At 37.5% G+C, this 17093-nt stretch overlaps 1 protein-coding gene across 4 annotated transcripts in view; it reads right to left on the bottom strand.

The window, feature by feature from the left end:
* Positions 1–17093, bottom strand: part of PPP3CA (protein phosphatase 3 catalytic subunit alpha) — a 173312-nt gene that overhangs the window by 24396 nt on the left and 131823 nt on the right. For all 4 annotated transcript variants that reach the window (XM_014263150.2, XM_014263151.2, XM_014263153.2 and 1 more), the window contains exons 5-8: positions 16141–16286; positions 14068–14207; positions 7578–7655; positions 5671–5765 (exon numbers count right to left, since the gene is read on the bottom strand). In XM_014263150.2, the coding sequence (XP_014118625.2) occupies positions 5671–5765; positions 7578–7655; positions 14068–14207; positions 16141–16286 (459 nt within the window). The remainder of the gene's footprint in view (positions 1–5670; positions 5766–7577; positions 7656–14067; positions 14208–16140; positions 16287–17093) is intronic.

Raw genomic sequence — 17093 nt, 5'->3', positions numbered from 1 at the left:
GCTACAGGAGAAGCAGCAGCCCGGAAAGAGTATGCAGCTTTTGAAGGTTCTCAGAGTGGAGGTCACACAGCCGCTGATGGAGGCTACAGAAGTGGGATGGGCTCCTTTGGTTATGAAACCCGTAAGAGAGGAAAACACAACTCTCTCCAACATTTGCTTATTATTCCAGGCTGCAACCTCAATACTTTTCTTTCCAAACACATACTCAGACAGATGCTAGCAGACCAAGCCACTAGCCATTATCATGTATAATCACCAACCAGAGAAAGAATCTTATTATTCTTAAAACACACACACATTTTAACCTAATTTTGATACTTGTTGTAAATATGTTATAAAAGCTAATGTTTTGTAAAGTGAAGATGTGCAGATAGCCTAAATGACATTACACTTATTTCCAATGCTAGTAAACTGAGATACTGGATGCTGAAATCACATCAGAGTGAAACGAAACACTAATGCAGCAGGCAAAGGGCATTTGTACTGTTTAGCTGAAGCATTTAACAGCTACTCTAAGGCTGGAAATACGGGTATTGAAAACTGTGCAGGTAGGAAACCTCCTTCCTTTGGCTAGAAACGGAGACAGCCCTTCTAGTCTTTTCAGGGTTATATACAGCAGCTAGTGCTGTACCTCTTTGGTCTCCCTCAGTTAAAGACGAGCCCGGAACAACTGTGTCACACCTGTCAGACATGAGTGGATGTCTCAGACCTTCTGGCATCTCAAATGCTGCTTTAAAAGATTATATATTTGGAGGTAGGTTAAGGCCTGAGCAACACTTAACTGTGTGACAGATAGTTCAGAATTTCTCAAAGACCATACATATCCTGCTTCACAATCTGCTGAATCATTTCTTGGTGTAAATTAATTGAAAACATTCCCATCAGAAAAAAAATAATTAGAGGAAAAAAATAATGAGCTTGGTAGAAATACCAGCCCAGAATATTTTTAGATGAACAACATAAATATTTTTAGCGAACAATTTAACTAATTTTCTTGTAATTCTCTTTCAGAAAAATCATTCTGCATTTAGAAAATGAATCAGTGAAAGTCCCTCAAATTCTTCACACCTATAAAAAAATTTCAATCTCTGATTTAATGCCAAATTAACTTCAGCAGTAACTGTGCAACTGGGAACAATGCCTTCTCAAGAAGAGTTGCTAAGTAACCACAGCATTTTCTGCCCAAGTCAGGTCAGGGATAAGGGTTTGTAAAATGCTCAAGGAGTTTAAATATTCTCAAAGGACAAAAATTATTTACCATACAAGGTAATGGTCTAAATAATCCAGTACAGAAGTGAAGATATTTGTAGGTGGAAACACCTTTCTTTATAAAATTTTGAAGACTTTTATTTTATGTGTGCCATCGCATCTTGCAAAGAAACAGCGAAGTAACATTCAAGATTTTATCAACAGAATGCAAAATCACTTTTGGCAAACTTCTCTGCTTCAGCAATGAGAAGGCCTAGATACCCTGACAACTCTTCTTTAAAAGCTTTTGTTTCAAGAATTCATCACAGCAGCAGAGATAACGCATTAAAGAAAACTGATAGGGCAAACAGAGGTTACATCTCTTTTCTTCCCCTCAAAGTGCTAATATTTCTCACAGATCATCCTTGTCTTCCAGGTATACTACTCAGTCTTCTTCCAGGCGAAAATAATTTTCCTGTTAGATCCGTCTGGATCAGGTACATTTCTTCATGTGTATCATCCATGTCATGCTTCATATGTTGATACTTTACACACACTGCACTGACATATTATTTATGATACATGAAGAAGCATAGAGATTTACAGATGGTTTTCATTTTTCTACCGTCACAAACTCTCCTGCATACTGACTTTCTTTCCCTGCTTTCCCTTTCAGAAACAACACATGCATATATTGCAGCATGTTGGAAGAAACTTCATGCTGAGATTTTTTTTAATAACTTTGGATTCTCTGGTGGCTCCCTCTCCACTACAAAACCTAGTATTCTAAAAGTGTTCAAAAGATAATAGTCTTTAAACAGCGAGTTAAAACTGTTCACTCAGCCAAAAAGCACACACTTACTGAAGTGACAGCCAGACACGAAAATGCCAGTACTATGAGTGTTTCACAAGTAACTTTTCTGCCTCTGCAGAATTTCTGAATAATCTTTCACTTGATTTTTTTTTTTATTTTTGGGGTGTGTGTGTACGCATAAACAGCATTACAGCAAGCCCTAATTAAGGCATTAAGAAATACTGAATGCAGGAATGAAAGTTTAGACATGATACAAGGCCAGATCATACCACATGGTAATTTTTGGCACCCTCTTATTCCGTTGCTATTGAGAATTTCTCCTAGTTATGGGGCACCCTGGAACCCAGGGGTAAATCTGTACTTACACAACTTTCTCAGAGTTTCTTGATCAGCACAGATGATTTCTGAAGTCACTGGAAACTACCAAAATCCAATTAACATTTATCTTCTTGCATAAACTTTCTCCCCAGAAACAGTAGTCATAGAAGAATCACTGGTATTTCTTGTAATGAGTATTAATAATAATCTTAAAATATCTTTATGCCTTTTAATAAAATTAATGAAAGCAGAAATGTTTGAGAAAGCTATGAAGACACTGAACAGTAGCTCAGAAGTTGCCAAAAACCATATAAAAATTCCTTCCCTTTTCCAGCTCGCCATTATAATGAATATGGAAGGAACTAATAACAGTAATGGAGAGGGATAATTACAGAAAAAGGAGGACACAAGGCTCCCAATATTGAGGCAGTTTCTGAGTCTGTGAATCACCTCCTGAAGCCTCTGTCTCCATTAACTACAGAGGGAAGCCCTGACAGGAGCCTCCTAATTGGAAAACCTCACTTTGGCACCCGAAGCTCTGTGTGTGTGGCCCGGGGCTGTGACAGCACCTGCATCCACGTGGTGTGTGAGTAACACACAGCCTGCACGAGGCCACAGCCAGGAACCAAAGGGATACAGAAAACTCCCCTTGGTGCCAGAATCCAGCAGTGCAAAGCCACAAGAGGTCCCCATGGTGGGTCAGCACTGTGAGACAGCCCATGCAGAGGCTCCATGGCAGCATGATTAGCAGGAAGTATGCTGAACATGGGCTTATTTGGGTATCTTCAGCCACTCCTGTCAAGCCTTCTTTTGCACTGAGACTGCTGCCTTCCTATTGTTCTTTGAGGACATATCTGATCCCATGGCTGCCCTCCAGCAGGGACTGAAGGAGCCCTTGGATAAAGTTGGCAAACAGGTCTACTCACAAAGTGCTTTGAAGAAGCTCAGAGCATCTGCTTTAATGGGTGTGAGAATTATCAACCTGGGGTAAAAAATGAGCATTCTTAGCCTTTTGCAGCTTTTAAAAAAATGTACTTACCTTAAACAATACTGCATTTAAAAATAACCCATTTCATGTCAGCGAGAGCTGGAGCCTCTCAGGAATTTATTCAGGGTGATTTTGTTGGCTGACAACCAGAGGAACACTGAGAATGCATACTAGAAAGGAAGGTGCTTACTAGTAGGAGAGTAACTCCTTTTTCAAGGACTGACAGTAACCAAACCTCCAGATGACCTGTAAAAAGCAATCATCACTGCATGATGAGTCAGCTAGAGCAACTGCCCTGACAACACCTCTGGATGGAAATATCTTCCTTTTTCTCCTGAAATCAGTCAGAAACTGTGCTCTCAGTTAATCCATTTGCTGCAAACCAAGGAAGCCAACAAGTAGCCATGTTTTGGGCTCATTCTATATGATAGTGGGTTTTTTCCTTGAAGAGGGAACCAAGCACCCAGAGACTGTCCAGATAAAGATGTATGAGCAATGCAGCATGAAAAACTGTGCATGATGTACTTTAAATGCCAAGAGCCAGTGCAATCAGTCACATGAAATAATGTGTCAAAACTTCTAATGAGAGAAAAGGAGGCAGATAAACTCAATGGAGATCCATTACAAAGCTGTTAAAGGTCAGCCTCTGAATTTACAACAAATTCTGTATTAAGGGGTGGCGCACAGGTGCTGATGCCACATCACTGCTGAATTGCCTGAGCTGTCTGACCAGGTATGGCTGGCAGTGCACACCAACTCCAGCTGTGGCCACAGATAACCAGCACCTCTCAGTAAATGGTGTATGTACAGCTTTCCATCAGAATGGGCTTTCCACCACGTATAAGACCTGCCTGCGACAAAGGAGCATCCTGGAACAAGGGAAATGGAGATAACAGAAGCACTTCTCTACCATGCAAACTGCCAAATTTCAAATTCAAGGCTTTGAACATTGTAAATCATTGCTTTCCATTTAACATTTGCCTTCGAGACAAAGTTTCCCATAATTCACCCATTGCCTTCATTGCAGAGAACTGCTTCCATGCCTATGAAACAAAAGGTGAACACTTTCTACCACCTTCCTTGTACAGACTTGTGATGGCTCAGCCTCCGACCTAAAGCAGCCAACCAGGAGAGTAAACACACTTCTCCACCAATAGCAATGATCTTACCAAGAAAATGAGCATATTTCTTACTTCATCCTGCACTTCTTAAGTTGCTAGCAGAGCCCCTACATCATTAACTTTTTCAGAAGTAGCTACTGACAGCTCTGCCTGCATGGTTTTGTAGAATAACACATTAATTCTTCCACAAGTAAACAGTAATTCTCAAATTAATGAGAAATTTGAGGTGTACAACCCCATTATGTACCAGTGAAGTGTTTCCTTTCCTTGCATACAGCTCATGGCATAAAAGCTTTTAGACTATAAATTTTATAAAACAAAATTATGCCTGAAGAAGCTTTCTTTTGCAAGTTAAAAAAGAAGTATTGCTTGCTTCCTCTGCAAACAAGCAAATTAAAAATATCACTTCTTAAGAGAAAATGATCTCTTTGCAAGGGAGCAACTTTCAATAATATAACTGAGAAAGAATTATTTTACTTTTTTCACAGAGGAACACAAATTATTTTATCGTTTGGGGACTAGGAGAAAGTAAACAATATTGCTCATTTCAAGATACAGGAAGACAGGTTTACTAGAAAACTTAATTTTTAGAAACATAATTCTTTTTTTCCAGTTTATTAGAGATTTCCAGAAATGCAATAAATTAATAAATTCAGAGAAGCTGCAAAGACTTTTATTCAGTGGAGCCTAGTCACAGTGACCAGTGACTCTAATTTCTGTAGTAGCTATTTTTTTTTTTTTTGGGCTATTTATATTTAGCTTTCTCCACTTCAGTGGTCAAGGATTAAAAACCCAAAATGTAAAAGAACACAGACATCCATCCCATGCTTTATCCACTTATGATCTGTTAAAGTTTAACTGTCTAGACAGTTTGCACATACAAACTCCAATAATTTTATTGGAAAGAAGCAAGAAACAGACAATTAATTATAAGGAACACTAGGCTCTAAACATCTCACCCAGAGCATTTCTTAATATACTTCTCTTAGTTAATAGAGCTGTTTTAAGTTTTGCTTCCCGTGAAACATTTACTTAATAACTTGCAGTCAAAATACAGGAATATCCTAAGGCATATTAAAATATAGTTATGTTCAGAGACATACATCTGCCAGCAATGAATTTAATTAGATTTGTATTATATAATAAGTGGAATGGGCATGAACTGATAAAGGAATGAAAAGACACCAACATAATCGAGTAAACAGAAGAAAAGTCTATTGTACATTAACAGGAATTCTTACCTTTGTTATTGTATACATCTAGATAGTTTGGTGCTGAAAAAATTGTGATTAGCGAAGGGAAGCCTGTTGTTTGGCTTTTCCTGTACATACGATACCTAAGAAAGAAAAGATACCAATTACTGCCCAGCACTCAATGTATATTTGTCACTGACCACATACAGTGCAAAAAATTGCCTAGTACCTTAGTGCTCTGGCTGTTAACAAATGCCAAAACTGAAAAACACGCATAGAGCTATTTAAAAGCCACAGGAAGGAAGTATTTCCTGCAAACCTTCTCATTATAACCACTTGATATGACCAGGGATGCATGCTTCAAAGTTGCATCTCTGTCTGAAATTCAGTGAGCCAGAGGTGGAAAATTTGCTGTGAATTTGCTCAGTGCCCAGGACATTCCCAGAGTTTCCCTCTGTGGGACTGTGTGTGAAGCAAGCACCAGCAGGTGCCTGGGGAGGGTCCTGCCTTCAAAAGGGAAGTGTGCATCCTCCCTGACCCTCCCACTGCCTGCCCTCTCCAGGCATGGAAGCAATGGCAAGGCCAGGGGACACAGGTGGTGTGAGAAGGGAAGGGGAAAGAGGGCATCTGAAACTTTCAGTGCTGTGTCTAATCTTATCCACTCTATTAGTCAGTTTATTTATGCCTGCATGTTTTCATTACCTAACCTTATGTCCTCATAAAAAATAAAGGCTTATTGGACCAACAAATAATCAAACATTAAACCTAAAAGTAATTGGAAAGAAAACAACCAAACAGTACTTAGACACAAGTACACTAATCATCGTTCTTTAGTCTCAGCTACAAGAAACCTAAGAATTTAGCCAACATCCACAAAAGTTGCACTGAAACTGTTGTATAGTTTCAATGCAATCTCTTCCACAAAATTTTATTTTTCATCCTTTATTGGGAAGCAATACAAGAAAAATGAAATTTTGTTACCCTTGCATATCTCATGCTAGGTATTTCTGGCATAGTAAGTTTGCTTTTAATTCCATTACCATTTTGAAGTCATGACAATTCAAACATTCAGAACACCTTTTTACATGCATAGTGAATACTGACCTTATTCCTACAACGCCATTAATTAGTATTTTATTGCCATTCAAGCTGCATAAAGTTTTAACCTCCAAACATAATAATAACAGCAACAACAACAATAATAGTAAATGCATTATATCCAAAGCTGTTTATTCAGATTCCAATCCTTCATTAATATCTCACAAGTATGGTACATTTCAAATAAGAGGAATTTTTAAAGTAATTTTTTAATGCAGCACAAAAAATTCTAACTTTATAATGACAATAGTTTTATGGGGAACCATCACCACTACCTGATATTTGACCTGTACTGTTTTTTCATGCAATGGCTTAGATTTCTTGAATTCAGTAATGATACTTTGCAGAAAAATGTATGTGCCTATTGAGTTCCACAGTTTTATTTTTTTTTTTAGGAAGTATAAAACTAGTAGGCCCAAAAGTTTCAAGTAGCTGAGAAAGTCCTAAAAGATGGCAGTTCTGGCCTTTATGAGCCAAATAACTTCTCTGGCATCATGGCAATCAGTGTGTCAAAAGACTCTGCCATATTCGCAAACCTTTTTCTGAAATGATTTTTTTTTCTTTCCATGTGTGGCATCCAAAAAATTTGGTCATTTTATATCACTTAAAATCACCAAGGCTAAGTACGTGGCCTATATAAGGATTCATTATATCTTGTAACTCACTAATAATATAAAAACCATTGTAATGCCAGTGCGCATTTTTTCAGCATTAGTAAAATGTGAGAGCTGTTGCAACTTATATTTTCCAGTTCATTCTCAGTTCAACTCAGCTGCTCTTCCTTTCTGTGCTCTGTTTGGGAATGGTAGGCCATTATACATAATTATTATTATTGCCCCCTCTCCACACACACTTACCCAGCGTCCTGGGCTTCATGAGCTCGGAGTATGGATAACAAGTTATTGTGCTGTAGGAATTCACATACAGCAGGGTAACTGTCAGAAAAAAAGTAATAGCACCTGTTATGGCATTATCAAAAGCAGCACACAGAGCTCTAGCTTTCAAAAAATGTATCATAAAACATGCATCATTCATGAAATCAGCGCCTGCTCTGCAGGCAGATTTCAGTAGAGACAACATCACCAGCAGTGGCTTTTTAATGCCACCCCATAACTGCATGGAAAGGAATGCTACAATCTGCAATTCATTACATAACAACAATCAGCCTATGGCTTGTCAGAAAAAAGGTACTTTCTCTTATTACTCTAAGATTTCATGTACTCCAAAAAAGCAAAATGTAATACAACAGTTGCTTGCAACAGAAAACTTCCCCCACTGACTACTCCATGCAGTGGCTGCTTGTGACGCCAGAAAATAAGGTGGTTAAGTGGAAAGAGAGGGAGAGAGACAGAAAGAAGAAAAGCAAATCAATCTTCAAACTGGGGATGTTTATCTTCCTGAGCTTTATCTCCTTGATAAACAAATTATCTTTCCCCTTGGCAACTTAAAATCCTGTGACTTCTGAAACCCCAAAAATGTGCTCACTAAATACATCTGAGCTAAACATGCTGAGCAAGATAAAAAAAAGTAAAAAATTTCAACTATACATTATACAAAAAACTGCTGTCCCAGGCATGATTTCATGGACCAACTCAGTCCACTTGCAATCAGTTTCTAATTTCATGCATGAAAAAGATGAAAACTTACACAGCCCCTCCCCCAATCTAAAGCACCATCTTCCTTTAGTTTATCCAAGAGAAATTATAGTACTTGCTTCCAAACCTTCCTGGGTATTTTGAAGCTGAAATGTCATTTGCAGCTAGAAGCTACAAACGCAGTGGAATGCTATATTGCTGTTTCTGGACTTGAGCCACCCAGCATATACTCTCAGATGCAGGTCTCGTATTTGGAATTGTCTAAAAGGATTGTCATTATAAACCAATTTCAATTCCCGGATTACGTGGGGTATCGTTTTGGCAACTGCAATGATCTCAAATGCTGACAGGCTGCCATTCAAACCACTGGCAAAGGAGAACTGATTTGCATACATTTCTTTTCATAATTAATTGTGACTAAATGTAGACTTATGGTACATTTTGTTTAGAAATTTTTACATTAACTTCTGAAAACTGGGGTCTGTCATGAAAATCTGATAGACAGTTGATTATGTTCATTATCAGTGCAGCTGCTCAAAATGTCTAGGCTATTACTTTTTTTTTCCTCCATAGTATTCTTTTCACCCAGTGTTAGGTACAGCTTTTAAAGAAGATATAATGAAGTGGTAAAAAATGCTCTTAAATAGATACGATAACTTCTTCTTCCCATTTCAAGTACAAAAGTCGTGGGGTTCTTTATTGCTTAATTATCTTGTTCTTTATGAATCTGTGTAAAATAAGACTTCTAGCAGAATTTGGCTGATTCCACAGGGCCCACACCTACAAAGGCAGAGAAGTCACACAGTGCTCCATGCAAATTTACTAAAAAACCAATTTGCCTGTCTTCTTTTCTTACAAGTGAATAGCATGGGACCATCAAAGTACCAGCTACTCTTTTATCCAGACCACCACAACCCATGAACAGTCTATCTGGATATTTCATTTTGAAAAAGGCAAAGCAGCTTGCAGGCATTTTTCTTGAGCTTCTTGTTGAAGCAGGGACTGGGGAGAAGCAAACTTTCTATCATTTGCAGCTATCACATATGCTATCCCACATTTCTTTAGTATCTGTTTGCTTTAGATTAAACAATATTCCTTAACACAAAAGTACATATCATAAAAAGAGGTAAAAATAAGAGCTCTTCTACAAAGAGCCAACAAAACCAACAATATGGCAAAAGTTATCAGAAATAAACTTTTACAGAAATTATTTCTGCTAGGAAATCTTTTTTCTTATCTTTTTTATTAAAATGGCTGACTTGCAATCAAATTCCCTACTGGTTTTTCACAGCGCTATCCCTCCAGAAACACTCTTCTCCTTGCCCTGCTTTGCAGAGCCCAGACTGCAATTCAGATGATCCCGAAATAAAGCAGTTGGCCAAGAGGGAAAACAAACAAACAGGAATCCCCCACGCAACAGGCTTTTCCAGAGCGACCCAGCCTCCTGCCTTCATGCTGAATCACGCAGGAGCGGTGACTCACAGAGAAAACAAAACACCCTTCTGCTAAGCTGGAGAGATGTTATTCCCCATGGAGTACGTGACTGTGATACTCCCTACTTGGGCATCTTCTTTCATTAGCATGCCTCATGCATAGTTTACCAGCTCTGAGGTCTCTTTTGCATGAACACTGATTACTTCTGGGCAGTTTTAAAAGAGAAGCAATTCTCTGCTAACATGAACCAAAATGGTAAATGTTTTCAAATTGTTTTTCCACCAATAACTGGAAAAAATAGATGGAATTAACATAATTTTTTTTCATATCCCTCATCATGCCATTGGAAGAGAGGCATAAGTATTTCTTTAAAAAGAGAACATTCAAATTTAGTCCAAAAGCTTCTACAACATTACATGCACATATAAAATAGGTTTCCTGCAAAATCCATTGGCCTTGCACTTGAGTCTCCAAAGGCAAATGCTTTTGCTGCTGTCCTAAGCAACTCTCAGAACATCCCCTTCCACCAGCTTTTGCTTGCTCTTAGCTGTGCTGTCTGCAGAGCTGCACTGGGAAGTGGAACAGGGAACTGCACAGGATTAGAACAAATAAACACATCTTTTTTGCAGAGTCATTCTTTTAAAACTGGATGCTTTCCCATGCCTGATGGAGCACACAAGCAATTCTGCCAGTACATCTGGGCAGACCATGTGAGGGCAGCAAAAAGCTTCTGGCCTGGGAGAAAGAAGAGTAGGGAAGTGGGCAAAAGAATCTGTTTAAAATGCTAGTAATAAAAAAAAAAAATAAAAAAAAAATTAATACAACTGTGCCTTCCACCCTGAGCTGAAATACACTACAGTCTTCAAAAGCTTTCAGCAGACATTTCTTTAATCTTTGCATATTGACAAACTGAACTTGCATGTCAAGTGCACCACTGAAATCATGTGCTCCTAGGGCCAAAATTATTACTCTAGCCCAGAGTATCTGTAAGCATTTCACTGCTATCCAAGGCTGGCAAATATTTCTTGAACACCTGCAGGGAGAGTGACTCCACCACCTCTCTGGGCAGTCATTCCACTGCCATTCCAATGCCTGACCACCCCTTCATTGAAGAAGTTCTTCCTGGTGTCCAACCTGTTTCTTATAAGAATGCCTGAGAGTTTCTGTACCACTGGCCTAAGAAGTGCAAAGGGTCATTGGCAAGATCAGTACAAATTACTACGTGCAAATAAATATTTGCTAGCAAAATTCAAGGTAAGAACTAGATAATCTGGTAAACAGGAAAACTTCTTTACTAGATAGATCAGCTGAAAAACTGTTTGCCTGTGGGTCTAATATCACTCTGTGACAAATTAATTCCCTCTTGTTTGTAATACACTTGGAACACAACATTATTTTGGGTATGGATGAAAGAAAAGCTTAACTCATAATAAAAGAGCAAATTAAGCAACCTGCACTCCATTAATTATTTCTACTTTTTCACAAAATTGCATCAACCATGACTACAAAGGACATACAATTTTAAACTTCAGATAAGGAAAATTAAATCCCATCCGTATCACTTTTTGTTCTCTTTAAGGTACAGAAACTTTAATATAGTTTCATGAATTCCTTATATTTCGCAGTTAACATTTCACTTTGGCATTGTGCTATTTTGACAATCCACAGTACAAAATGCTGCTAGATGCTAAAGGTGCGCATTAAGTGTTGACTGAGCACTTCTGAAAATCAGGCTGACTATCTTTTACATCTCTAAATGACAGGGTATGCCTACGGTCTCAAGATCTGACATTTTACAACTAGCCACAACAGCTTCAAGAATTCTTACATAAAAGGACGTTTCTTGAAGAAATACTGGATCAGTTTGAAATTCAATAGGCTGTATGAGAGTGATCACGTAAGAAATGCAGTGAGAAGCCTGTCAGACTACTGTAAGCTACAGTCTTTATACTTTCTCATAGAAACAGCCCAACATTTCACAAATGGGTTTTGGCTGAATGCATAGGATTTCTGAGATGGAGGTTCCAGTTAACATGATGCATGCACAGTAAGAAAGCCACATTACTGTTTTTTTTCCTCACAGCATTTTTGTATTAGGAAATAACTTTAAGTCAGAGCAAAGTAACTTGCAACTTGTCATTATAATGAACATATCCGATAAATAAAAGTTCTTTATGACAGATATTTCTTGCAATTAATTAGGAGATCTTAATAATACTTTGACTGATTCACAGATATGACTGAAATCTTCCTGACCTCCATTCAAAATCCTCATTGCTATCATCTTTTAACTTCCTGTTCTGGAAATGACTGAAGAAACTTAAGAAATTTTATTCAGTGCAGAATAAACACAATCATTCTATCAATAGGCATTCCTGAAGGAGGACTGAGTAATTCAGTCCTTCCTTTACAAGCTGAGCTGGCTGTTTAGGAAAATTTGTTCCTTTAATCAGGAAGTAACTAGAAAAGGCAAAGAAAATTAGACATTCCACATTGATGGATAGCTTTTTTACCAGGTATAATCATTAGGCAAGCAATTAGTCATCTTCCAGGGCAACTAGGTACTTCTTTTAAAAGGAATGCTTGTCTTTATATAATCTCAGATAACGTGACTCCAAACTAGCCTTCTAATTGAATCATTAAACAGTTACATGTCCTCACACATGATCTGATAATTAGCTGTCTTCTGAGTATTTCCTCTTCTACTGAAACATGCACTTTTCTGAATATGCGTCAGGACACAGACTAGGTCTGATACATTCTCTGGAGGAAACTGATATATATATTAAGGGAATTTTATGGCAACTGTATGGAGCAGACATCTGAAAAAACCCCAACCTAAAATCTAGAGGTTTTTCCAGTAAATACGCAGCTCTGTATTTAAGCACAAGCCATGTCTGCCAGGGTATTCATGACAGGAAATCACTATTACCTGCATGTGCAGTGCCTGGAAGTCTCAGGTACACACCAACATTTGCTGCTGCTAATCATAAAAATCATAAGCAATGATTTTACCCCTCAGTCTCAGCCCATTTCTGCACTGATCAATTGTTTGCAGCAGTTTGCCATTCCTTTCATGATGAGCCCAAACACATCTGCTAAGCACCTTCCAAACATCACGGACCCAAGTGTGGCTGTCAGACTTCCCCAGCGGAGACAGTTCCAGCAGCCCAGGCTGTGGAGCAAACTGCTCTGTTCTTAGCTGGCCCCACGCTGCAGCAACTACAGCTCCAAGAAGGAAGCAGGAAATCTCGTTTCTTAGCATCAAACCATCTGCTACCTTCCTGGTAACACTACCGACAAGGAGGCTGATTCCAGTGGCTCTGTCACCTGGCTGCTGGTGGAAGCCATTGATTTACTTTTGATATGTTACCAAACAGCTACAGTCAGCGTTCAAGGTGAGATTTTCTAAGGCAAGTGAAAGAGCTGGATTCCTCCCTTCTGCTGAGTTTGTAGAGAAAACTTAGATTTGTATGTAACTAGCATGGGCTGAAGCAGAACTGCTTCACTTCAAGAAGTTCAACAACCTCTTAACATTTCAATAGCATCTTCACATTGCTCCTGAACAAAAATGGAATTTTTAATTAATATTTCACTGAATACATTGCTAATTTTGCCATTTAACCTCCTCCCCTCCTAGTTTTGCTACTCTGGTGTCCCTGTATGTTGTTCTTAACTACCAGAATAAATAAAAAAAAGAAGTCCAAATTCCTTACAATCCCCACACTGTCAAAGGAAGGGAGATACGTGTTTCCGCAAGAATGACACAGGCACTTGTCTGCATTTCAGATATTATTACATCCCATTTAACAAATGCTCTTCAAATTCTGAATTTCTTAAGAAAAATTATTCCCAAACAAAAAAAAATAAAAAAAAAATTGTTCAAACTGAGAGGAAAAAAAAAGTACCTCTGTGGGGGAAATTACTGTTTTTATTTACCCTGCAGAACAATAGGTAATCAGTTTTCCAGTGCTGGCACCTTTCACTGGAAATTAAGTTTTGACTTTCAAACTAGAAATGCAGTTATGTACCCCGTTTTAAAAATGACACATTCATTCTCTAACTTAAAAGAACAGAAATAAACAAAATACACGGGCTTTGGTGAAAATTAAATTTAAGTGATTTAGAATTTCCCCAGTGTGGCATAAGAGAAGAGATTCAAATAAAGCAAGCATGATTTTTTTTCTGAAAACAAGGTTAGCCTGCAGAAAAAAAGGCCTAATTACCTAAGCAGTGCCACAAAGTTCAAGCAAACATTTATACTGCAAAACCAGAACCAGTTCACCAACAGAAAACTACTCAAAGTAGTAATAATCACCTGTAGAAGTACGAGCACCCCCTGACTGTGTTGTGAGTAAAGTGTTCCTGAGTCTTCTCATTTCCAAAGTCCTCCAACGGGTCTGACCACAGGATGTCACACATAGGTCCATATGCAGGTGGTTCCTTGAATCGATCTAACTAAGAAAAATAGGAGACAAAGAAATACTAACTTCTTTCAACTATGTATCACAGAAACATTGAAGCAAAATTACTGTTTTTCATTGCATGATCAGGCGAAAAAGAAACTCATAGCAGTCTGTTCTTCAGCTTTAAAACAATGGAGTTTGAGTAACAGCAAAACACTCCTTGCGAACACTGACATGGGATAGAGGGAACAGATGCAACTGAAAATTAAGAGATACAGTGGATTTCCATTCTATATTAATTTTTTGGGGTTTTGTTTTTGCCTTTTCTACTGGTTTTTGCAAGCATTCCAGTTGACAACGGAGAATATAATATTTCTGTATTTCATGATTTTTCAAACCTTAGAGCATTCAATTTATGTAAGTAGGGCACCTCAAGAAAATACAGTAGTTATTTCAAAGCAAGTTCCCATTTACATTTATGTACATTTTCACAAAAAATTGTATCTAAATATCAAGACAATATCTCTGCATTACAGCATCTTGACATGACATTCCTGTTGCTCCTGTAACCTTAACCCTAATTAAGAAGCTAAAAACTTCTCTTTCTGGTCTTACTATAGGTAAACTTTTAAAACTTCAAATTACAGAGAATCATACCACAAATAAGACGAAGTATAGCAAAATAATAAAGTAATAAAAATCAGTATTCTCTGGCAAGAACTCTTTAAGATAAAAACACCATGTGTTATCTCAAGAATTCTTTCATATAAGAACAGAACTGATAAGATGGAGTATGAATAAGGCTTGCAATCTGAAACATTCTCTATTTTGACTGGAAAGATCAAGCAATGATTCAGTAGCTAGCAGATACCTTCTCCACTCCAAAAAAATTTCAAAGAGAACAAACTGGTTTTGTAAGTTTCCAACACTCGAAGTTTTAATAAGAGATCTCTACAATTTTACCTTCGCATTTTCATCTTGACATATTCACAGCATATCTACACGTCTTATTTCAGCCCTCTCCAATTAATACTTGTGTAATTACAATTCCTTTAAATTAAACAAAAATTCATAAATATGCAAACCCAATTTCTGCTGATTGCCAAAGATAAATAAACCCGCGGGGCTGGGCAGGGGGAAGGGAAGGTGTTAATGAACCTAATCTAGAATCTGAGAGCTAAACAACTCTACTCTGCCATTATGCTGTTGCAAAGCCAGCTAATTTTTATGCAGAGTATTTTTGTTTACTGAGATAGTGAACCTTTACCTCAGAAACAAAACTTTGCATTCAGTAATTTTTTAAAGTGCAGTTAATATCTTAAGCTAATTGCTTTTAAACCAAAACATGTAATTACTGGCTCAATTTGTTGTTTTTTTTAACTATATTCATTTCTCAGTAGACTACAAATTAACCTCAGAATATAAATTACCTTTTACTAATTTGAAAGCTTAGAAATATATATCCGTGTTTGAAAGTCTCAAACAGCAAACAAGATGTATTTTTTTTCTGAAAACAACTAAGAATTAATGGTTTAAATATCCCTTCTTAGAAATATCAACTGAGATATCTTCTACAAAACACGTGAATAAAAAATTAATCCTTGATAACACGCAATAACACTGGAACATGTGAAGAAGCCATTTGACATTGTTCTCTGAACTTCTAGGACATTTCTGAGAAACTTCTCAGAACATAAGAGTACACAAGCATGAACTTACTAAGGCTCAATCAGACTATCTGCTGGGCACTCAAATACCAAAAATATGGCTGGACTTATTGAGAATGAAGCTCTTGACTATTTAAAAAAGATACCAACTCCATTAATTGCAATCACATGAGCTTTACTTGTTTTATCTTTGTATATTGAGAGATTCTTCTAGACCTCTTTTGTATCTTCTCCAAGAAAGCACAACACTTAACATGGCACAAGGAGTCGTCCAATGGTGCTTACATTGTGCTAATGTGTAATACCTCAAAGACTTACTTTTCTGATGTCATCTAAGGTGTTGATCTCCGGAGACAAGCCACCATGTACACACAGGAATTGTTGGTTCATCAGAGCAGCCAAGGGAAGGCAGTCAAAGGCATCCATGCAGGCATCATATACACGTTCTGAATATTTGATTTTACCTTTTAAAAATTAAGATGGTAATAGAAAGCACCATCAATATTTAAGAGGAAAAAGGAATATGCTTAATACCTCAAACCTTTTCTCTCACTATTCTATCTGGTGTTGAGGACTGTACCCAAACTCTTGCTTCTTACAAAAATATCTTCAGGAATCCACTGCTGGAAAAATTCTTCCTGTTCTGAGGTGAAATTAATAAAACTTTATCATATTTTTTCTAAAAAACTGTAAACAAACAACTGAATATACCATTACAGTCTACCATTTTTACTCAGTATGAAATCTGTAGAGCAAGCCTTAAAACATCTGCTGAATGGTTATCATCATTATCACTCAATATACTCTCTATGAAATAGTCAGAACTTTAGCCCAGTCCCTTATAATTAATTATCTACAGAAATGCCATTATGAAATGAACGAGGTGGTACAATGAAGCCGAAATGTTAATTTACCAATATGCATTTAAACTCAGTAAACCATGAAGCCTTTGAGCCAATTGACATTTCCTTTATCCCCCTTGTAAATAAGAAACACATACTTGAGGCCACTGTTTTATCTTACAGTGTCACAGGGGGAAAAAAGCTTCAATGTGCAGGTAAAGGTCTACATCTAATGAGCTTTTATGTGTCACTGCATCCTTTCTTGCAACACAGAAAGGAATTCATATAAAAACAGCACATTGAGATGTTTAAGCATACACAGGATAAATGAAAAAATGCTATACCTAAAGGAAAAACTAAAATAAAGATTCCCTGTATTTTTCTCCTGCTCCATGAGATAAGGCCCTCCTTAACTAGCAGTCAGGAACC

The sequence above is a fragment of the Pseudopodoces humilis genome, chromosome 6 (assembly GCF_049639895.1).
Source record: "Pseudopodoces humilis isolate 2021_Gansu_Grassland_sample_001 chromosome 6, ASM4963989v1, whole genome shotgun sequence".
Classification (NCBI taxonomy): domain Eukaryota; kingdom Metazoa; phylum Chordata; class Aves; order Passeriformes; family Paridae; genus Pseudopodoces; species Pseudopodoces humilis.
Note: the sequence above shows the minus strand (reverse complement) of the source record. Positions and strands in the feature narration are given on the sequence as shown.